This window comes from Uloborus diversus, chromosome 1 (assembly GCF_026930045.1).
Source record: "Uloborus diversus isolate 005 chromosome 1, Udiv.v.3.1, whole genome shotgun sequence".
In the NCBI taxonomy this organism is placed as follows: Eukaryota; Metazoa; Arthropoda; class Arachnida; order Araneae; family Uloboridae; genus Uloborus; species Uloborus diversus.
In genome coordinates this window covers 101,760,457-101,777,310 of record NC_072731.1, presented here as the reverse complement: position 1 = coordinate 101,777,310, position 16,854 = coordinate 101,760,457, and the positions used below count along the sequence as shown (strand labels likewise).

Below are 16,854 nucleotides of genomic sequence, written 5' to 3'. Positions count from 1 at the left end.
GAGCTGTTAGATTCATACAAATAGTTTTTTCGACTATAATACCCTTATGGCAAAAAAGATCATAGGAAAACGTTTGACGCTAATGTGCAAGAATGAATCGACTTCAAGGTTAAAAAATGTAATACTGGAAATTATTGTGTCGGGACTATGATCATTCTTTCCCGTGACCCTTCAATTTCAAATTTTCGCTTTAGAGCGCCTTGGAATCAAAATGAAATTGACGATTTTGTTTACTTTTTACATATTAATTACGTACTAATACCCTAATTCATCATATTCTAGCTTGAACAGATACTGGTGTCTGGACGTAAAAGACACAAACTGTGTAGAAAAAGAGGAAGAATCAAATACCGTTTTCCAAGTTTGGTACCAACTTTTCCCGCGCTTTACTTATATAAGGTGAGGGGGGAAATATTTTACATCGCTCGCACCCATTATTCTGCCTTGCAAATGTTTTCACAGAATTGAGCAAAATGTAATGCTTCGCCTAAAAATTATGCTTCTTTCATTCAAAACTTTTGAAAATTTATTAAAAATGGAACAAGGGCATCCCAAGGAAAAAAGAAAGGCGTAGCGAGAGCGATCCAAAGAAGTTTCAATAACGATAGAGGGAATATTTCTCTTGTTTATACATAATAATGAATAACCTAAGTTAAAGAATGAGTAAAATATAAGAGGAAAAATTCATTTTGTCTATTTTTAAGTGACAATTTTTATTTTATTTATTTAATTTTTTTTTTATTTATTTTTTTTTTTTTTTGCATTTTGTGAAAAGAGTTTCTAAATAACTGATAAAAATGGAAACGGATTACTGTGCAATCGGGATCATCAAGATGTACTGGACAACATATTCAAATGCTCAAAAAATAAATAAATAAAAAGAAAAATAAATAAATAAAGAAACAAATAAACAATACATTAAAAAACACTTCTATAAAAGGGTAAGAAACATGACATAATCCACATATGCAGGTGCGCAATTGTGAAATTTTGTTTTAAGTTCCACCAACTCTAATGAATTTCTATTCAGCTTTACACTTGCCTTCTTTTCTTTCCTGAAGCTCATAGGTATTTAAAACAATTTTCAGACCCAAATGGCCGAGTACTAAGTACTATTAACCGCCAAAAGACCGTTATCTTACTGCCATATTCACAGGCTAAGTTGACCTCAGTCACACACCCGAATCGTCGTGCAAGCTATCTTCAATCAATCAAAAAACTTCAATTGGCATTTCCGGTGTCTGACTGAGTTCAATCTGGCTGGTGAATATGGTCGTAAAACGTATTCCAAACTAATCAATAACAATCATATCATGGCCAGGATTCGAGCACAAACTCACACCTAAAGAGTTTTCAGCTATCCAGTCTATGTCAGTTGGAGGTCTATTTATTTAGAAGATTAAAAAATGTACCAATAGAGTTGACTCCCGATTTTAAGTAACTCTTTGGGACCACGAGAAATATTCATAAATCATTAAAAACCAAACCTTAATTGACGGGCAGTTTAAGTGGAATGAAGTGGATATTGCACGTACAGTTTTTGATTTCTTCCCAACTGTCCATTTTTCTCCACGTATTAAAAGGAGATTTCAAACAGTTTCTTTCAGGACATGGACCATTTCTACAATATATTTATAGATTTTCTCTTTCTGATTCTGCTAAATTTTCTTGCGCGGAACTAGGTTCTCCGGAACGTTTCATTTTCCTCTGTCTATTAACATCACATTTACATATTAGACTAAATAACTCATCATGTTTCAAGGCGTTTACTAATACTTTTATTCTATCCCACTTTTCAAATAGTTAAGGTCGTTTCAATAAACTAATAATTCTTCAATTCGCTAAACTTCATTGAATGGACTTCTATACGATAATAGCTTTCTTGGTTTCATATTGTGTCCTTACTTGAATTATTGTCACGCTGCTGTGTATCGTTTTGTGTAAATTTTAGCATATATTGTTGTTAATTATTAGAGTTTTTTTCTCGCTAACGAGACAAAATTGTAACAGATAATCTTTGTATTTTTTTCAACATTTAAATGAAGTTATTCAGGGACCCACTTGCTCAGATTTATCTCAGAATTTAAAACCGATAAATCAATCAATTGGTATGCACGGGGATCTCTGGGTGTCAACTGTCAAGTGTTCATAAATTGGCAGTTCGTAAAATCGTGAGTGCTCATGAAGTACAGATTCGCATCATCGAGGAGTTACTGCATTAAGAATTTCTAGGAACAAATAGTAAGAAAGAAGCATAAAAGTATTTAAGTTTCGTACCTGGATGAAGCACTTTCTGAGCCTTCGAGTGACTCGCGCAAAACGAACTGTATAACTTGAACTGGTCAGCATAATACAGAAAAGAATTTCCCAATGCGAACAAAACGTTCTGAAAAAAAGAAAAAAACATAAATATCATTCAGTGGATACAAAATGTAAATGCAAAGCTGTATCAATTATAATACGTTAGTAGTTTTGAACATAGTTGATTCATTTACTTACAGAAACTAAAAGTTTCTTTAGATATGAAGCAGTGAGAAGCAAAGGGATATAAGTGGACATTTTCAAGTTTTGAGTAAAACGCGTTAAAAGTTCCGGTAATAAGTAGGATTTCATTTCAAAGTTTTCTAAATCATGCTGTATATCAGCACCTACCAGGGCTACTACAACTATCTTTGCCCCAAAAGAGAGGAGATGTTCACCTATCATTTGTACTGAATCTCTAAATTTTTAATTTTGGCACTTACATTCCCTTGTCTCACTACCTCATATGTGAGTAGAAAACATTATCGAAGAACAAGAATATTCTGCAATACTCTCCGACGATTGTAATTTGGAGAATCAAGAACATTTTCTCCGTATATTAAAAAAAGTAAGGTTTCAAAGAAATTCTGGAAGGAAATCTGTGGTGGGCCTGCGTCCAGGAGACCCCGTAGCACCAACAGTCTTGAAATTTTGTACAAAATTACTTTGACCCTCGGTGATTTTCACCGGAGGTTTTGTTTTATAAATTTCGAATTAGGGTTTTGGTACATAATTTTTTAAGCTCAAATTTCGAGTAAATTGCCTATTAAAGGGATGAAAATTACTTGAACATACTAATATTATGTATCGTTGGAAATGGTGGAATTTTCCGCTTTCAATGAAATTTGTTTCAATGCTCTAATTTAACTACGGCGGGTGTTATTTGCGTTTTTAGCTCGAATTTTTTAGGCTTAGCTGAAATTTAGGCACTACTTTCTTCATTAAATCTATCAGTAAAAAGCGAAGGAATTGTCCCACAGTTTTCTTTTTGACATCACTGGAATGACCGGCTTTTTTTACTCCAGATCTAACTCGACCTTAGGTCGAAAAACTAAGCTTATATCTCCAAAGGAAAAAAGTTACAAGACGTTTTAATCAAGTTCGAAAAATCTTATCTCCATCCAAATTATTGATGTTTTACTTGGCATTACCATAGTTACGTCTCTTAGATTCATTTGTTTCTTCTTTCGCATTCACAAATTTTAAAAGTTTTCGATTTTAACGGAAAATCTTAGACTCAACTCAATTCAAGCCCCAAGCTAAAGAGCAAAATTTATTACTAGAGACCACGAATATGAAAGCGACTTTTCAAGCGTACAAAACTGAGGTTTTGCGATGCTCAGGAGCAACTTAGCTCTTGCGGCTCTGCAAGTTGGTACAAGTTATTTTAAAACCCGGGAAGGGGTGCTTTTTGTTCCAAAGAGAACTTATAATGCGTTTTTAATCTGTTTCTTTTTAATTGACAATTTAAATCTTTGCGAATCAAATAAGATTGGGAAGCAATCTTCGGAGGTTAGTGAGCGTCAGCAAGCAGGGGCAAAGCCCCCTAGTTCTTTAAATAAGTGCAACAAATTATGAAAATAATCAATATTTTGAAATACTATTAAGCATGTTTAAAATAATGAAATAAAATGATTTTTGAATTTCCTTATCTTAAGATGGTAATTTTTCATGCAAGGGAATTTTCTCTAAACAGTGTAAGAGTTTTTTTTTTTTTTTAATATAAGTACATGACGTGACTTTTTTTTTTTTAAATCTTAAAAAATGATATTTAAGAAAATGTCTTTAAAACTGATCAAAGGAAATATCTTATTTTTTACGCTACATAGACAGAATATATTTATGTTTAAAATTAGTCGTCTTCACGGTTAGGTGGGTCACCGAACTCCAGACTTAACAAAAATACTGTGGCAACAAGAACTAGCATGTTTAGGGAAGGAAGTAGTGTCATGAATCTCCCCTTTCAGGTTTCGATTTGTTTAATTGAAAATTTGAAGGAGGAAAATAACATTTATTCATACAACGTCAAATGGTTCGGTTTTCTTAGATTGAATGAAAATTTACGCTTATTAAATATTAAAAATATGTTGTTGCTGTACAAGCTATTCAAAAAATTTTCCCTAAAAAGGAAAAAAAAAACTATATATACAAGTCAGATTCTACCTTAATGAGATTTATTCTTTGAGCGATTTAGAGAGGCAGTATATCACAAAAACTTAAAACGTTTTCCCGATTGATTTAATTCAACTTTCATTGATAGATTTTTTTTACATCTTTCAGGATTTTTCTCTTGAATTTTTCGACGCATTGCACTAACAACCTGTGCGAGAAACCAAGCTCGTTCTAACTCAACAAAGCAATTCCGTAAAAGCTGTTTCACTGCCCGCACAGTGTGAGGGCAGAAAAAGTACTTTGTCTTTGTTAGTGCAGTATTTCTCAACCTTTTTTCACCCGCGGACCGGCAAAGCTTAATAAAATAAGGAAAAAAAAAATGTTTTGTTTTGTTTTTCAACTTTCGACTCTTGCGAACTGACCATTAAAAATTTGTGAAAGCATTTTGCCACCAGTATGTGAGTTTTTTTATATAGTTAAAGTAAATAAATAAATTTTTTCCCTTGGTGTTAAAAGAACTCAAAATTGTTTTTAAATGCAAACATGCGAAATATACATAAGTCAATATAATAATTATGCATAAGTAAATGAACCTCTTGCTTCTGAATTCTTTGGTATGTCTGATGCTTAGTTAGATACCGTGAATTTATTATGATGCTGTAACGTACTTTTCCCTCCCGATGGAGCAGCCACGAAGTAGTGTTAGAGCTGTTATTCAAAACCCAATCATTTATCAATGCTGATTAGAAAAGATGATGTAAATACAAAAATAATACAAGTTTGGAAGCAACGACGTGCAATAGACTTCGAGATCCGCTAAGCTATTCCTAATCAATTTATCAGACCCCAATGAAGAGAGAAAGCCCCCCCCCCCCCAAACTGTTCACCTCATTGCAAGTAATAGCTGCTTTCGGTGAAACTAATTCAAACGCCCACAAAATTGTCGAAATGGTAATGTTTCCTAATTTCAAGATTAGCTTGGAATTGAAAAGCTTGTAAGAATTATCCGCATTTTCGCTGTCAGTGCAGAATTTTAGCTTACCTATATCCTCCATTATTATTAATTTAAATAACTAGGTAGATCATGTTCTTTCGATATCTCCTTTCACAGCCTCTCCTTTTCTTCAAAATTATACACTATAATAGCTTTTAACATGCTGGAATCATTATGTAAAACTGGAATTTCATTTATTAACCAAGTACCTCTCTTCCTTTTAGCCCTTTGGAATAAATAAATGCCTTTCTTACGGAGACAAAAAGCTGAATAGCACACTTTAAGTGAGAGCAGAGTGGGGTAGTGGTTAGACGGTGGGGTAGTTAGTGGTTGAAGTAAGAACTACCGAACTGACAGCAGTGATGAAATAAAACGCAGCACCTGCGTAGAGGCAGGCTATTGACCACCTGCCCCCACCGTTGTTCAGTTGAGCGTCGTTTGTGTTTCGTGTAAGGCTTGTTTTATTACTAAGTGTTAGTTTATGGCGATGGTGAACAGGAAAATGAATGAACAAAAGATCATTTTAAAGTCCGTCTAAACGGTTCGTGTCAAAAAATAAGGTGGTGTAGTTTAAACACCCACCACACTCAACAGATCTTCATCCTCCAGACTTCTTCCTATTCCTACGACACAAACTCACTTTGAAAGGAAAGAGATTTAACATTTATTCCCGATATCCAACGAAACGTATAGTGAGGCTTTTAAACTCCATCCGCAAATAAGATTTCTTGCAAAATTTCCAAGACATGTGTAGTAGATCTCAGCAGTGCATAGTCATGGGAGGTGACTATTTTGAAGGACAGTGAGGTAACTTTCGTTAATATTTCAGTTACGTTAGTGTTACAGGATTATTCACCGAACTTTATTGTCGGAGGTTGTATAAAGCCTAAGTGCTTTACGAAAGTTGTATTTCTTACTGTTCGCTCACATAAAATAAGTTCAAATAGCTCCAAACTATGAACTAAAAATAATGAAGAATAGTTTTTCATTGTACGGACCTTGAATTGGGAAGGAAGCTCGAATTTAGCGAAATCCGGTTCGGCAGAAATCGCCTCTTCTAAGCTCTGGAGGAATACTCTTTGGAACTGTACGATTTCCTGTATGTTTCCGAAAAGAGTGTTGATTTCTGCGTTCGACAAAAAAGTTTCCTTCTTCATGGGCTCCAGGTAGTGCTCCAATAGACTGTTTAAGTGCTGCAACGACAAAAGGCAAGAAGTAAATGTTGCAAAATTACAGATTTTTCAGTATTGTTATTTCAGAATCTAAACAAAATTTTTCGGTCTGAATACAGATGATTACTTTCGTGCAAAAAATAGTACGACCAAACATCGTTAAAAGCACAATTTTACAGAGCAAAATGGCAGCGAGGTTTCAAGGAATTTTCAATGCAGAAATATTTGAGCTTATGCAGACGTAAGTTATCCTACAAGAGCTTTTTTTAGATGAGTTTACATCTATAAGTTGACACTATTTACATTGAAAAGATGGTTCCTTGAAACCTCTTAATCCCTGTCTGCATTTTTTTTTTTGCTCTTTGTGCTTTTAGCGTTGTTTGATCTTACTGTGAAAATTCTCCTTTGTTCACAAACATGTTACAATCATTAGAGTATCTTTACGTAAGAGATTTTATTCAAAACTGAATTTTTTTTTCAAAGTTAACACGAACTTTGTCTTTACCTGACACTTTGATAATGACTAATTTTAGAACATCAAGCATACAACTTTTATTATTTCCTGTTTTGCGCTTAACATGTACTTTTCGACTTTGAGGCATTTGGTGGGAATTTATGCATATTTTTAGCTAAATGTTAGCACTAATTTCGCTTAGAATTTAGCATTGTCGTCACAGAAACATGTTTGTAGTTTAGTTTTTTCCAATATGCGAAAGGGTAGTCTTTTTTTTTTTTTTTCAGTAATTAGGTAGTTTAGAGAAATTATGATTGTAAAAATATTTTTGGGTAGATTTTTGAAAATTATTTTATTTATATAAAATAATTTTATTACGCAGTGTGTTGTTGATTAGTGTGTTGTGTAGCGTTTACTAATCTCTTTATTAAACGATGTAGAAGATAATCTTCTTTCCATTAATATAAATTGGGCTTGTGTGCATCTCATGATCATTATTTCCGTTCCGTATATTAATTGAATATTTACACTTCTAAACTGTTTGATTAAATTAGTTTATGATCAAATTTATTTAATAATTTGCAGGAAAAAAAGCTAACTCTGAAAATTATTTTTTAGCTGGAAAGTTCTGGTTACTTGGTACGTATAAGTTTTCATTAGTATTGAATTGCTATGCCTTTCAAAAAACGTTTTCAGGCACGGATATTTTGCTAATATTGTTTGTCTGAATAATTTTTTATTTGTTATTTAAATCCGTTACAGTCATTTACGGTAACTTTGAACCACGTGGGTTAAGTTTGCCCCTCTTTACATTTTACAAAATGAGTTGGCAACACTGTATACAACTCATTATAAAATCCAATAATTCTGAAGTTACTGTTCAGAAGCTGTTCTTAAAAGCTTATTTGAAGTTTTTGAAATTGTCAGCTGGAAGGCTTGGGGGCTACGCCTTGGTCTCTGGTTTTGAAATGCAGTGGCCAATCAATGGATTTTCGAAATTCATGAAATCTTCAGCGCCCATATTTTGTAATTATGCAGCATGTAAAAGATCTTTTGAGTATTTGTTCGGCTTTGACCCATGAGACCAAGTGTCTCATTTTGGTGAAAGTTAGGTGTCGAAATTATCTGTGCCATTGACAGTCGCTCCTTAATGGTGGCGTATGAGACTGGTTGCAATTTTTGGGGATTGTACTCGGTCTGCGAATCGTTAGCTGCCAGGGTGCAGCTCCACTCGAAAAAAAGAAAAAAATAAGTTGCTAAAATCTCTCGCCCTGAATACTAATATTCAATGCAATGAGCAGTAAGTTAGTTTCTTTGAATCTGAGATAAAGAAGAACATATGCAATATACCGACAACTCAGTTATGACATTCACAGACTGCAGTTTTGTCCTTTGTTTCTGTCTGGAATAGCCGATGTGGCAGATGTCTTCTCACTGTAGCTGGGATTATTTTCAAAGTGTTTGCGAAAATTAGTTTAGTACACCAGCGAGAATTCGAAAGTAGTGGTGCGGTTAAAGTCGTAAAGTGAAGATATAAGCTTAGGTAATATTCTATGCTTGCATCACAAGCATTTTATAAATTAAAAAAAGGAGGGGGGGGGATGATGCTATGAAATAAAAATGTGGTGTTTTGAAATGTATTGTAATTGATCTTTCTGATTAAAAGTTGCTCTATGTACATTAAAAAAGAACTATTTTGTATCACATTTCTTACAACATGGTTTAAAGTTACCCAAATTAGCAGGATTTATGAACCGAGTAAATTGTTAATTTAAATAGTTTTTATAATTATTAATTTTTAACATTGGACAGTTACGCAACATTTAGGAGTGTTTCTTCAGTTTCATACTAGTAAATAAAATGACGCCATTAAAATCGATTAAGGCATATAAAAATCGAGAAATTATCAAAGTAACCTATAACGACTGTAATCGAAGAATTCCATTCATTCATTTTGATTTAGTATCTATCTGTGCTTCGATTTTCAGAAGGAAGGGAAATCTTTTCAAACAAGTTACGTTGGACTCCTCTCTCCCTCTCTTTCTTATAGTAACGTTTTACTTTTGCTGTAAAGAATAGGAAAAAAACTACCCAAACTACTCGACCTAACTAACACCCTAAGCAACCTATTTCGTTCTGAAAATGATTCCGTACGAAAATATTAGGTCTTAAAATGATAACGTAAAAACTATCTTTTCGTTTCTTACTTAATTTTACGAGTTACTCTCCTCAAAGGGCTTATTTGAACTTAGTGTTTTTGTTTACATTTCTAAGATCATCAAACTGCCTCCAAAAAATTTTATTTTAATAAAGTAGGCAAATGTGGTTAAACTGCTTCAATAAGAAATATTTATTCGTTCTTACAAAATAGTTCATAATAATATTCCATAAACAATAAGTACTGTTACACTAACACATACACTATAACAGGATGAAGTAATGTAGGTTTACTATCACAAATCATACACAGACGCAGATAAGCTACAAAATAACATCGATTACATTGAAAGCAAGCAGGCATGTCTCGAAAATAAATAACGACAAGCCCAGACGTCCATTCGGGGTGGTTAGAGCTAAGCATATGCATAACAGGATCGGTAGGACAAGTAAGAGTGCAAAAATACTTTATCCATAGGAAGAGAAAGAAAGTTTAAGTAAGGAAGTAAGAGGATAGAATATGAATAAAGAGTTCAACTGAGTATGAGTCCTTTATTCGAATTGGTGGTGCAGAGTAGTAAGGGGAAAAAAGTTCATGCGACAGTACGTGTGGAAGGGAGGCAACGAAAGGTCTGAATTACCTTTTTTAATGCTTCCACATACCAATCAACCAGGTCGCTCATGTGCTGCACCAACAACATAAAGGACTAGGTGTCAGAAATAGCAGGGATACAACACACTTCCAAAAATGGGGCTTTTCTAAGGGAGTTCAAAACAGTCAAGTAGGTTTTCTTTAAAGAACAAAAGATAATCAAAAGATCCACTCGTGTTGTTTTCTCCGAGGCTTTGTGTGGTAATGCTTTTAGGCACAGAATGTTTGACGTAGTGTTCTGAAAAGTACCACGCGAGAAAACAGTTTGTGGAGCACAAACAAACGAAGAAATGCATAATTACCAGTACAGAGTTTGCTTTTTTTTTTGTTTTTTGTTTTTAAGACGCAAATCCTGTATCCTAAGTGTGTAGCGTTAAGGATTTAGAATTGTTTTAAGGAAGATATTGCTGTAAAATGGAGTGCTTTCAACCAGGGCAGCAGAGTCGGAAGAACTGACAGACTGACTCAAACTTCGGGAATTTTAGAACCTAAGATTCCGATTCCGACTTTTTTTACCCCAAAACCAATCCAACTCCGACTCTGACTCCGCAAGCACTGAGAGTTGGGGACTTTTGGAGAAAATAACCGACTGCGACTCCGATTCCGACTCTTGAAATTTTAAACCTTCGACTCCTGACTTCGACTCTGTCTCCTTTACCAGAAAATCGGTCCGACTCCGACTCCTGACTCTTGAAATTCTAAACCTTAGACTCCTGACTCCGACTCCATTACCCCAAAATCATTCCGACTCTGACTCCGCAGCCCTGCTTACAGCACGATTGAATTCTTAAAGCAAATTATACCAGAAAAATAAATAATCATTGTGCCATTTGCTTTTTTTTTTGATTTTTATCGTGAAGTTTTATCAAAATAAGATTTTACAGTAAAAGTTATTGACATGGATACAAGAATTTTTACCAGAAATTCTCAAAAATTTGTTTTACAATGTAGGGCACGAACACACTTAAGTACCATACTGCTGTGGAATGGTATAAGTGCATTATCTGCAGAACTGAGTTTTTGAGATATTTGAAGAAATTCGTTATGGATTCTCTACTAATAATAGTAAAATGTTCGAACTTGCGTTTTTTTCTTGCGTTATTTTCAGCAAACGCAAAATAAATAAGCAGATTTATAATAAACCCAAAGAACAATAGATGACACAAAAGGGGGAAAAAATCAGATACTACTCTTTTCTTTCCATGGCACCGTAGATAATTCTACGATCTAAAAAAGAGTGACGTTTTTATCTTTTAGAAGCTTGAAGGTTTTAAAATGGAGAGGCATCGTTTTCTTACACCGAGGTCTTTGACTGAATCACTTTTTGTAAGAAGGGCGTTAAGACAACACTGATCATTAGTTGACTTACTCCCTTTCAACAAAACTTATTCAATTTAAGAAAGTGTTTGAAGCCCATGTCGAACTTACGATTCATTTTGCTCATGCTGTTTTACATTGAAAGATAAAGCTTAGGTTGAATGTTTTTTTTTTTTTAAGGAGAACATACGAATGTATCGTGGGCAAGTATTTTGTATATCGATGTTTGACTGAAAAATATTTAACCTGCAGGGAAAAAATAACTGAAATGAAAAGAATTATCATAGCAGAAAATATTTCCAGATTGGTAATCTGAATATTCGTTATTTTCTACTTTTCATGCTTATCAGATGCGCGCTCGTTTCGCGCCTTTCAGCGTTTCTCAGTCTTTTTTGAGCCTTATAGATTGGTAGAAAATTGCAAAAAAAAAAAAAAAAAAACAGTGGACTGGTGGCGTTTTTTTTCTCAGAATTTTTTTTTTACTACATATTAAATAACTGATACCCAAGTTAATAGTAAGGTATTAGAATGATTAAGAATACTATTTAAACGTAAAGATGCGTACATACTTTAATTATTGTATGAACTATACGTAAATGAATAAAGCCTCCTCACACGAGGCGGTTGAACCAACTTTTCGAAAAACTTGCTTGTCAACTAGCTGACTGGCGCTTTTTTGTTGTCTTCACATGAGGCAACTTAGTTAAATCAACTTTTCTTCTAATAGACCGAATTTATTCGAGCAGATGCCCCACAACGCTATTAAAACTGAACCGAGTTGACTCAATTAGTTTACTGGCTGAAGCGATGCTTAACATACAACGTCTTCTTTCTTTTACGCCGACAGGTAAAAAATCGAAGATCGATCAAATTTTGTTAAGGATCAATACCGGGCCAACGGACTTGAGGTCGAATATCTCTAGTTTACGAGGTTCCTATAGATTTTTAATGTTTTTTATTTTACTTACATATTCTGTTTTTGCTTCCAACAAAATGTTTAAATACGTGAAAAACTAATCATTTCCTCGCTAATTTGTGCTCTGTCCTGTTTTTCGTGGTATTAAGTCTAATTTGCTTTCCTCCTAAGATCTATAACTGCAGCAGAGCTGAAAATTGCATGAACCAAACAAACATTTTGCCAAGCATGCACTTAATAAAATATGTGCTGTAGGATAATTAGGATTTATTTTAAATGACGGGCAAGCAAGGGTGAAAGCATGTTTGCCGACGGAAAAAGCAGTGGAGCAATAATCAGTGCATAGTGATACTATTCATTTCATTAAATTTTGGTGAGTTTATTAAAAGCTATAAGTTACATTTATTGACTTTCATTATGAATTTCATCTTCCAACTTTCATAACAATAAAATAATAATAATAATATACAAATAACGTAATTATAACCTTAAATAACCTTCTAACTAGCACTTCACAGAACTTACATGTGCAGATGTGCCAAATCTTCAAAGCTGAAAAAGCTTAATTTATCTGTGTTGTTATAATATACTGTCTTTTTCATTTGATTTTCTATTACTGCTTGACTTTCGGATTTTGGAAAAGTCTTTCTTATAAGGGATAGGGAAAAACTATAAGTTACCACTCCCAACCTTTAGCATTTATTTATTTTTTATCGTTTGCTTATGGAATCCAGCTACAGCAGTTTCAGTGCAGCTCTTTGTAGTGCTAATTTTAGCTAACAGTGTGATGGTAATTTCAGTTTCAATTAGATATCTACAGAGCCAGCCGCTTATTAAAATCACATTCGTTCTGAGGACATTTGATTTTATAAACCGGCTGATTTTATAAACCGGCATACCGACCGTTAAAAAAAAGAAGTTTTGGAAGTTCTAATACTCTAAAACTGAATGAATTACTTCATTTATTTGTGTTTTAAGTGCTTCAAAATACAACTGAGATTTTAAATGATCATTGGATACACTTTTTTATTTGCATATTCCCTTCCTATAAAGCAGACGAAAAAGAAATTGGAGCTCAGAGAGTAAGAGTAAAAGAGAACTAAGTCTCAGATCAAAAGAGTTGGCATGTCTGCATTTGGAAGCATATGCAAGACTTTGAATTATACACAATTCTTCAATGAGCTCCTTGTCGGTTTTATGTTTAACTAAAATGTTGCTTTGCAAATTTAATACTTGGTAAGAATATTTTCCTGTGTCATTGTATTTCTTAGAATAATAATATGCAATTCTAGTTTTCAATGTAATAATTTAAAAGCATACTATTTCATTTGATGCTTCTCACTCGTGCTCAAACATTTATTTATTTCTACAGTAGTAACTGAAAAATGCTGCAAAGTATAATCCACTCTTAATTCACAAAGCTTAAGCTATTTAAGATGTCTCAAAGGGGGGGGGGGGGGGAGAGAGTAATACTGTGTTCAGTCATGCTAAATCATCACTGCTTTTGTGGTGAAAAGCGTACAATTTTGTCATTTGAAGAAATTAGCATTAATATTCTTGCATATGCTCCAACAAATCAACAATATTTTTGAAAATCAAATTATTAGTCACATACATTCAAAAAATTAAATGAATCAAATAAAGACAATAAAACTGTAAAATTCTTCAGTTGCTCCGTAAATAAAATGTCTGTTGCGGTATAAGACCTTTTTACTTTTTTCCAAATCTTGAGTCTTATTGGTAATTTCTGGCTACTTATTTCTGGTAGCGATTTCTTGCAACATTATCGTCAAAAGAAAATATCGCTATAGTCTATTTTGTTTTTGATATTTAATACTTAACGAATTGCTTAACTTGTTCTTTTTTGCAATTATTTAATCATTTGCAAGATATAACAGCTATGTATGTCTACTAGGGTGGTTCAAAAAACTTTTTTCAGCTAGAGTCCAGGACACCGCTATTTTTTTTAGACGTACTAATAGTATTACGGTGTAAAAAAATTAGCTTCGTACTCAAATTTTAAGAGGCTGCTCAATGACCCCTTATTTTAACATTAGCCGTAGCATAAAAAATACCACAAATTTAGAAACATTTAATTTCCTGAGCTGTTCTTTTGTAAATAATTATTTTATTGCAATGTGTATGCATATTTTTAGTGTATATTATAATACGTAGTATTGTTTTTTCAGTAAAATGCATTTTTTAACTCCCCTCCCCTTAGGTATGAAGTTTGGGGGAGGGGGTTGAGCACTCTCTTTCAGTTGAAATAGGAACATAAAATTATTCCAGTATATTATTATCCACAAGTCTAAAACTATTGAGGGGTGCTCTGTTATCTAAGAGAAACTTTTTTTACGTGTATTTTTGAACCACCCTAATATCTATGCTTCTTGAAAACGTTCAATAACTTCGGATTTCAAATGTACCGTAAAATACCTTCCACGGAAAATTTGTCACATGTTAAGTAGTTTAGTATTAATTCCAGGTGTATTCTCAAAAACTAATTCCATCTGTTCGAAGTTTTTAACTTAACACAATTTCGCACAATCATAACTTTTACTGGAGAATTTTACAGTGGGGAAATGAATCAAAATAAAACTACTTAAATTGAAATCAAGATACCTTAACGTATGTTCTTTCTGTGTCTATGAGTTCCATGATGACCTTTCTGAGCTTTTCACCATCAGAGAGCTGTCTGGATGGAGCGAAAGGTATGCCACCAGAACCTGTACTACCAGTACTACTGGCTCCTCCAATACTGGAACTTCTTCGCTCTAAAGGGGCTCTACAGTACTCTGTTACAGTATCAGCTGTCTAGAATGATAAGAGAATCTAATGTATGGTCATTCTTCAAATAAAAGCAAGTTATTTGTTTTTGTTTCTTCGAAAATCAAACATCAAAAACACCCATAAAGATTTGAGCTAATAGATAGTGATATTAGGTTAATTTTCATTGATTTATTCTTGACCACAGTAGAAAAATATTTAAACTCTCAGTAGTAAATGAATATTTTCTCAATGTATGGAATTAAAAATATAGCTCTCAGTTAAGTTGATAATGTTTCGACAGCAACGGTAACTTACTTTTTGCAGTAAATAAAACTAATATTTTAATTTCAATATGAAACAAAATAATTTTAGCATGACAATTTCAAAAGATCAATTTTACAAAAATGTATTTTGAAGCTTTAAACACTGAAGTAAAAGTCAAAAACTTTTAGTTTTGGAAAATGCAAGAAAAATTAATTAGTTCATATATACAGACTAGCTTCGTCGCCCAGCTTTGCACGGTCTACCTCGAAAGTAAAAGTTATGTCAAGTGATGCGTGTTCAACAACCAAACTTGAACAAAAAAAGGGAAACATTTAAAATCCCCCGATTATAGGAAAAGTCACTGAAACAAAATACAGAAATTTATTTGTTCAAATTCGAGAAAACAAACTGGCAACAGATCTTTCTTCTCAATGATTTTCTTCACCACTACAAATTTTAATAAATGCGTTGTTACAGAACGTTGAGCTGAAGCACTTAATAATAATTTGAATGAAGGAAAACCTTCGAAAAATAGGGATTTTATGTCGAAATCTAAGTGTCGTAATTAATATAGTTGTTATTGATATCTCCGCTAATTATTATCGGAGAATTATGTTAAATTGCCAAACATAAAGACGGGAAGATTACGAATCCATCGATAGGCTCGATGGTCAGTTCACTGTCGTTCGGGAGAAGAAACTTAGACACAGATACATCGATGACTACATAGATACATAGGTATGTACATAGATACTAGTGATGTGCCGGATCGTTAAAAAAGTAGATCTGCGGATCCGCATACGGATCCGGATCATTAGTGTCAAGATCCGCGGATACGGATCTTAAAATGTTTTTGCCCAATTCAACTATCCAAGTGTAAAATTTATTGCGGAAAGTATTCCTGTCACTATAATAACACTGTTTCTTAAAAAAATGTCATCTACGGCGAAAATATAATAAAGACTATGATTTACTCTTTGAAGAAATCTCCGTTAAAATTGATGGAGAGTTGTAAGGAACGGGTCAGCGCAGCATTAATGCTTAAATAGAATGAGAAAAATTATTTCTATTTTGCTCGGTAGATGTAGGATACAGGAGTAAGAATGTAAAGCTGCTACTGGATAGGCTAGAAATAATTTTTCGCATTTTATTTCAGCATAAATGCAACGCTGACCCATTCCATCCAAATTACTCCGGCCGACGAAATAACAGAGCCGGGAACACCTTAACAAACAGTAAATAGAGAATTTGTCTCTTTTTTTGAAGGATGCCGGGAAAAACCAAAATGAAAAAAAAAAAAAAAAAAACAGAAACCCCATATCAATAACAAAAACTAATATTAAACTAAAAATTTAGAAAAAAAAAAAATCTCAGAAGGCCGTTGGCTTCTGAAATGATACCTTATAATTTAAACAGGGAATAAAACCTAATTTAAACGGAATTTAAGAGTCTTTTATTCAAATATTTAAAAATTTTTAGAATAGAAAGTATCCGCTTAAGATCCGTCAAAAAAGTAACGGATACGGATACAGATCATTATTTTTCCTCGGATATCCGCAGATACGGATAGGATACGGATATCCGGAACATCACTAATAGATACATGCACTCAGTTTTTAATTATATAAGATGAAAACCAAGTTTCCACGTGATTGTATATGCTTGTAAGGCATGTTCTTCATGTTCATAATCATGAATTAAATACTCGCACTTGCATAATACAAATACAAACATTGTGTAACACAT

General features: G+C 33.4%; 1 protein-coding gene across 1 annotated transcript in view; it reads right to left on the bottom strand.

Moving 5' to 3' along the window:
• Positions 1–16,854, bottom strand: part of LOC129216874 (protein still life, isoform SIF type 1-like) — a 184,434-nt gene that overhangs the window by 51,320 nt on the left and 116,260 nt on the right. Inside the window, exons 19-21 of the mRNA XM_054851126.1 lie at positions 14,698–14,889; positions 6,406–6,600; positions 2,278–2,386 (exon numbers count right to left, since the gene is read on the bottom strand). Coding sequence (XP_054707101.1) covers positions 2,278–2,386; positions 6,406–6,600; positions 14,698–14,889 — 496 coding nt within the window. The remainder of the gene's footprint in view (positions 1–2,277; positions 2,387–6,405; positions 6,601–14,697; positions 14,890–16,854) is intronic.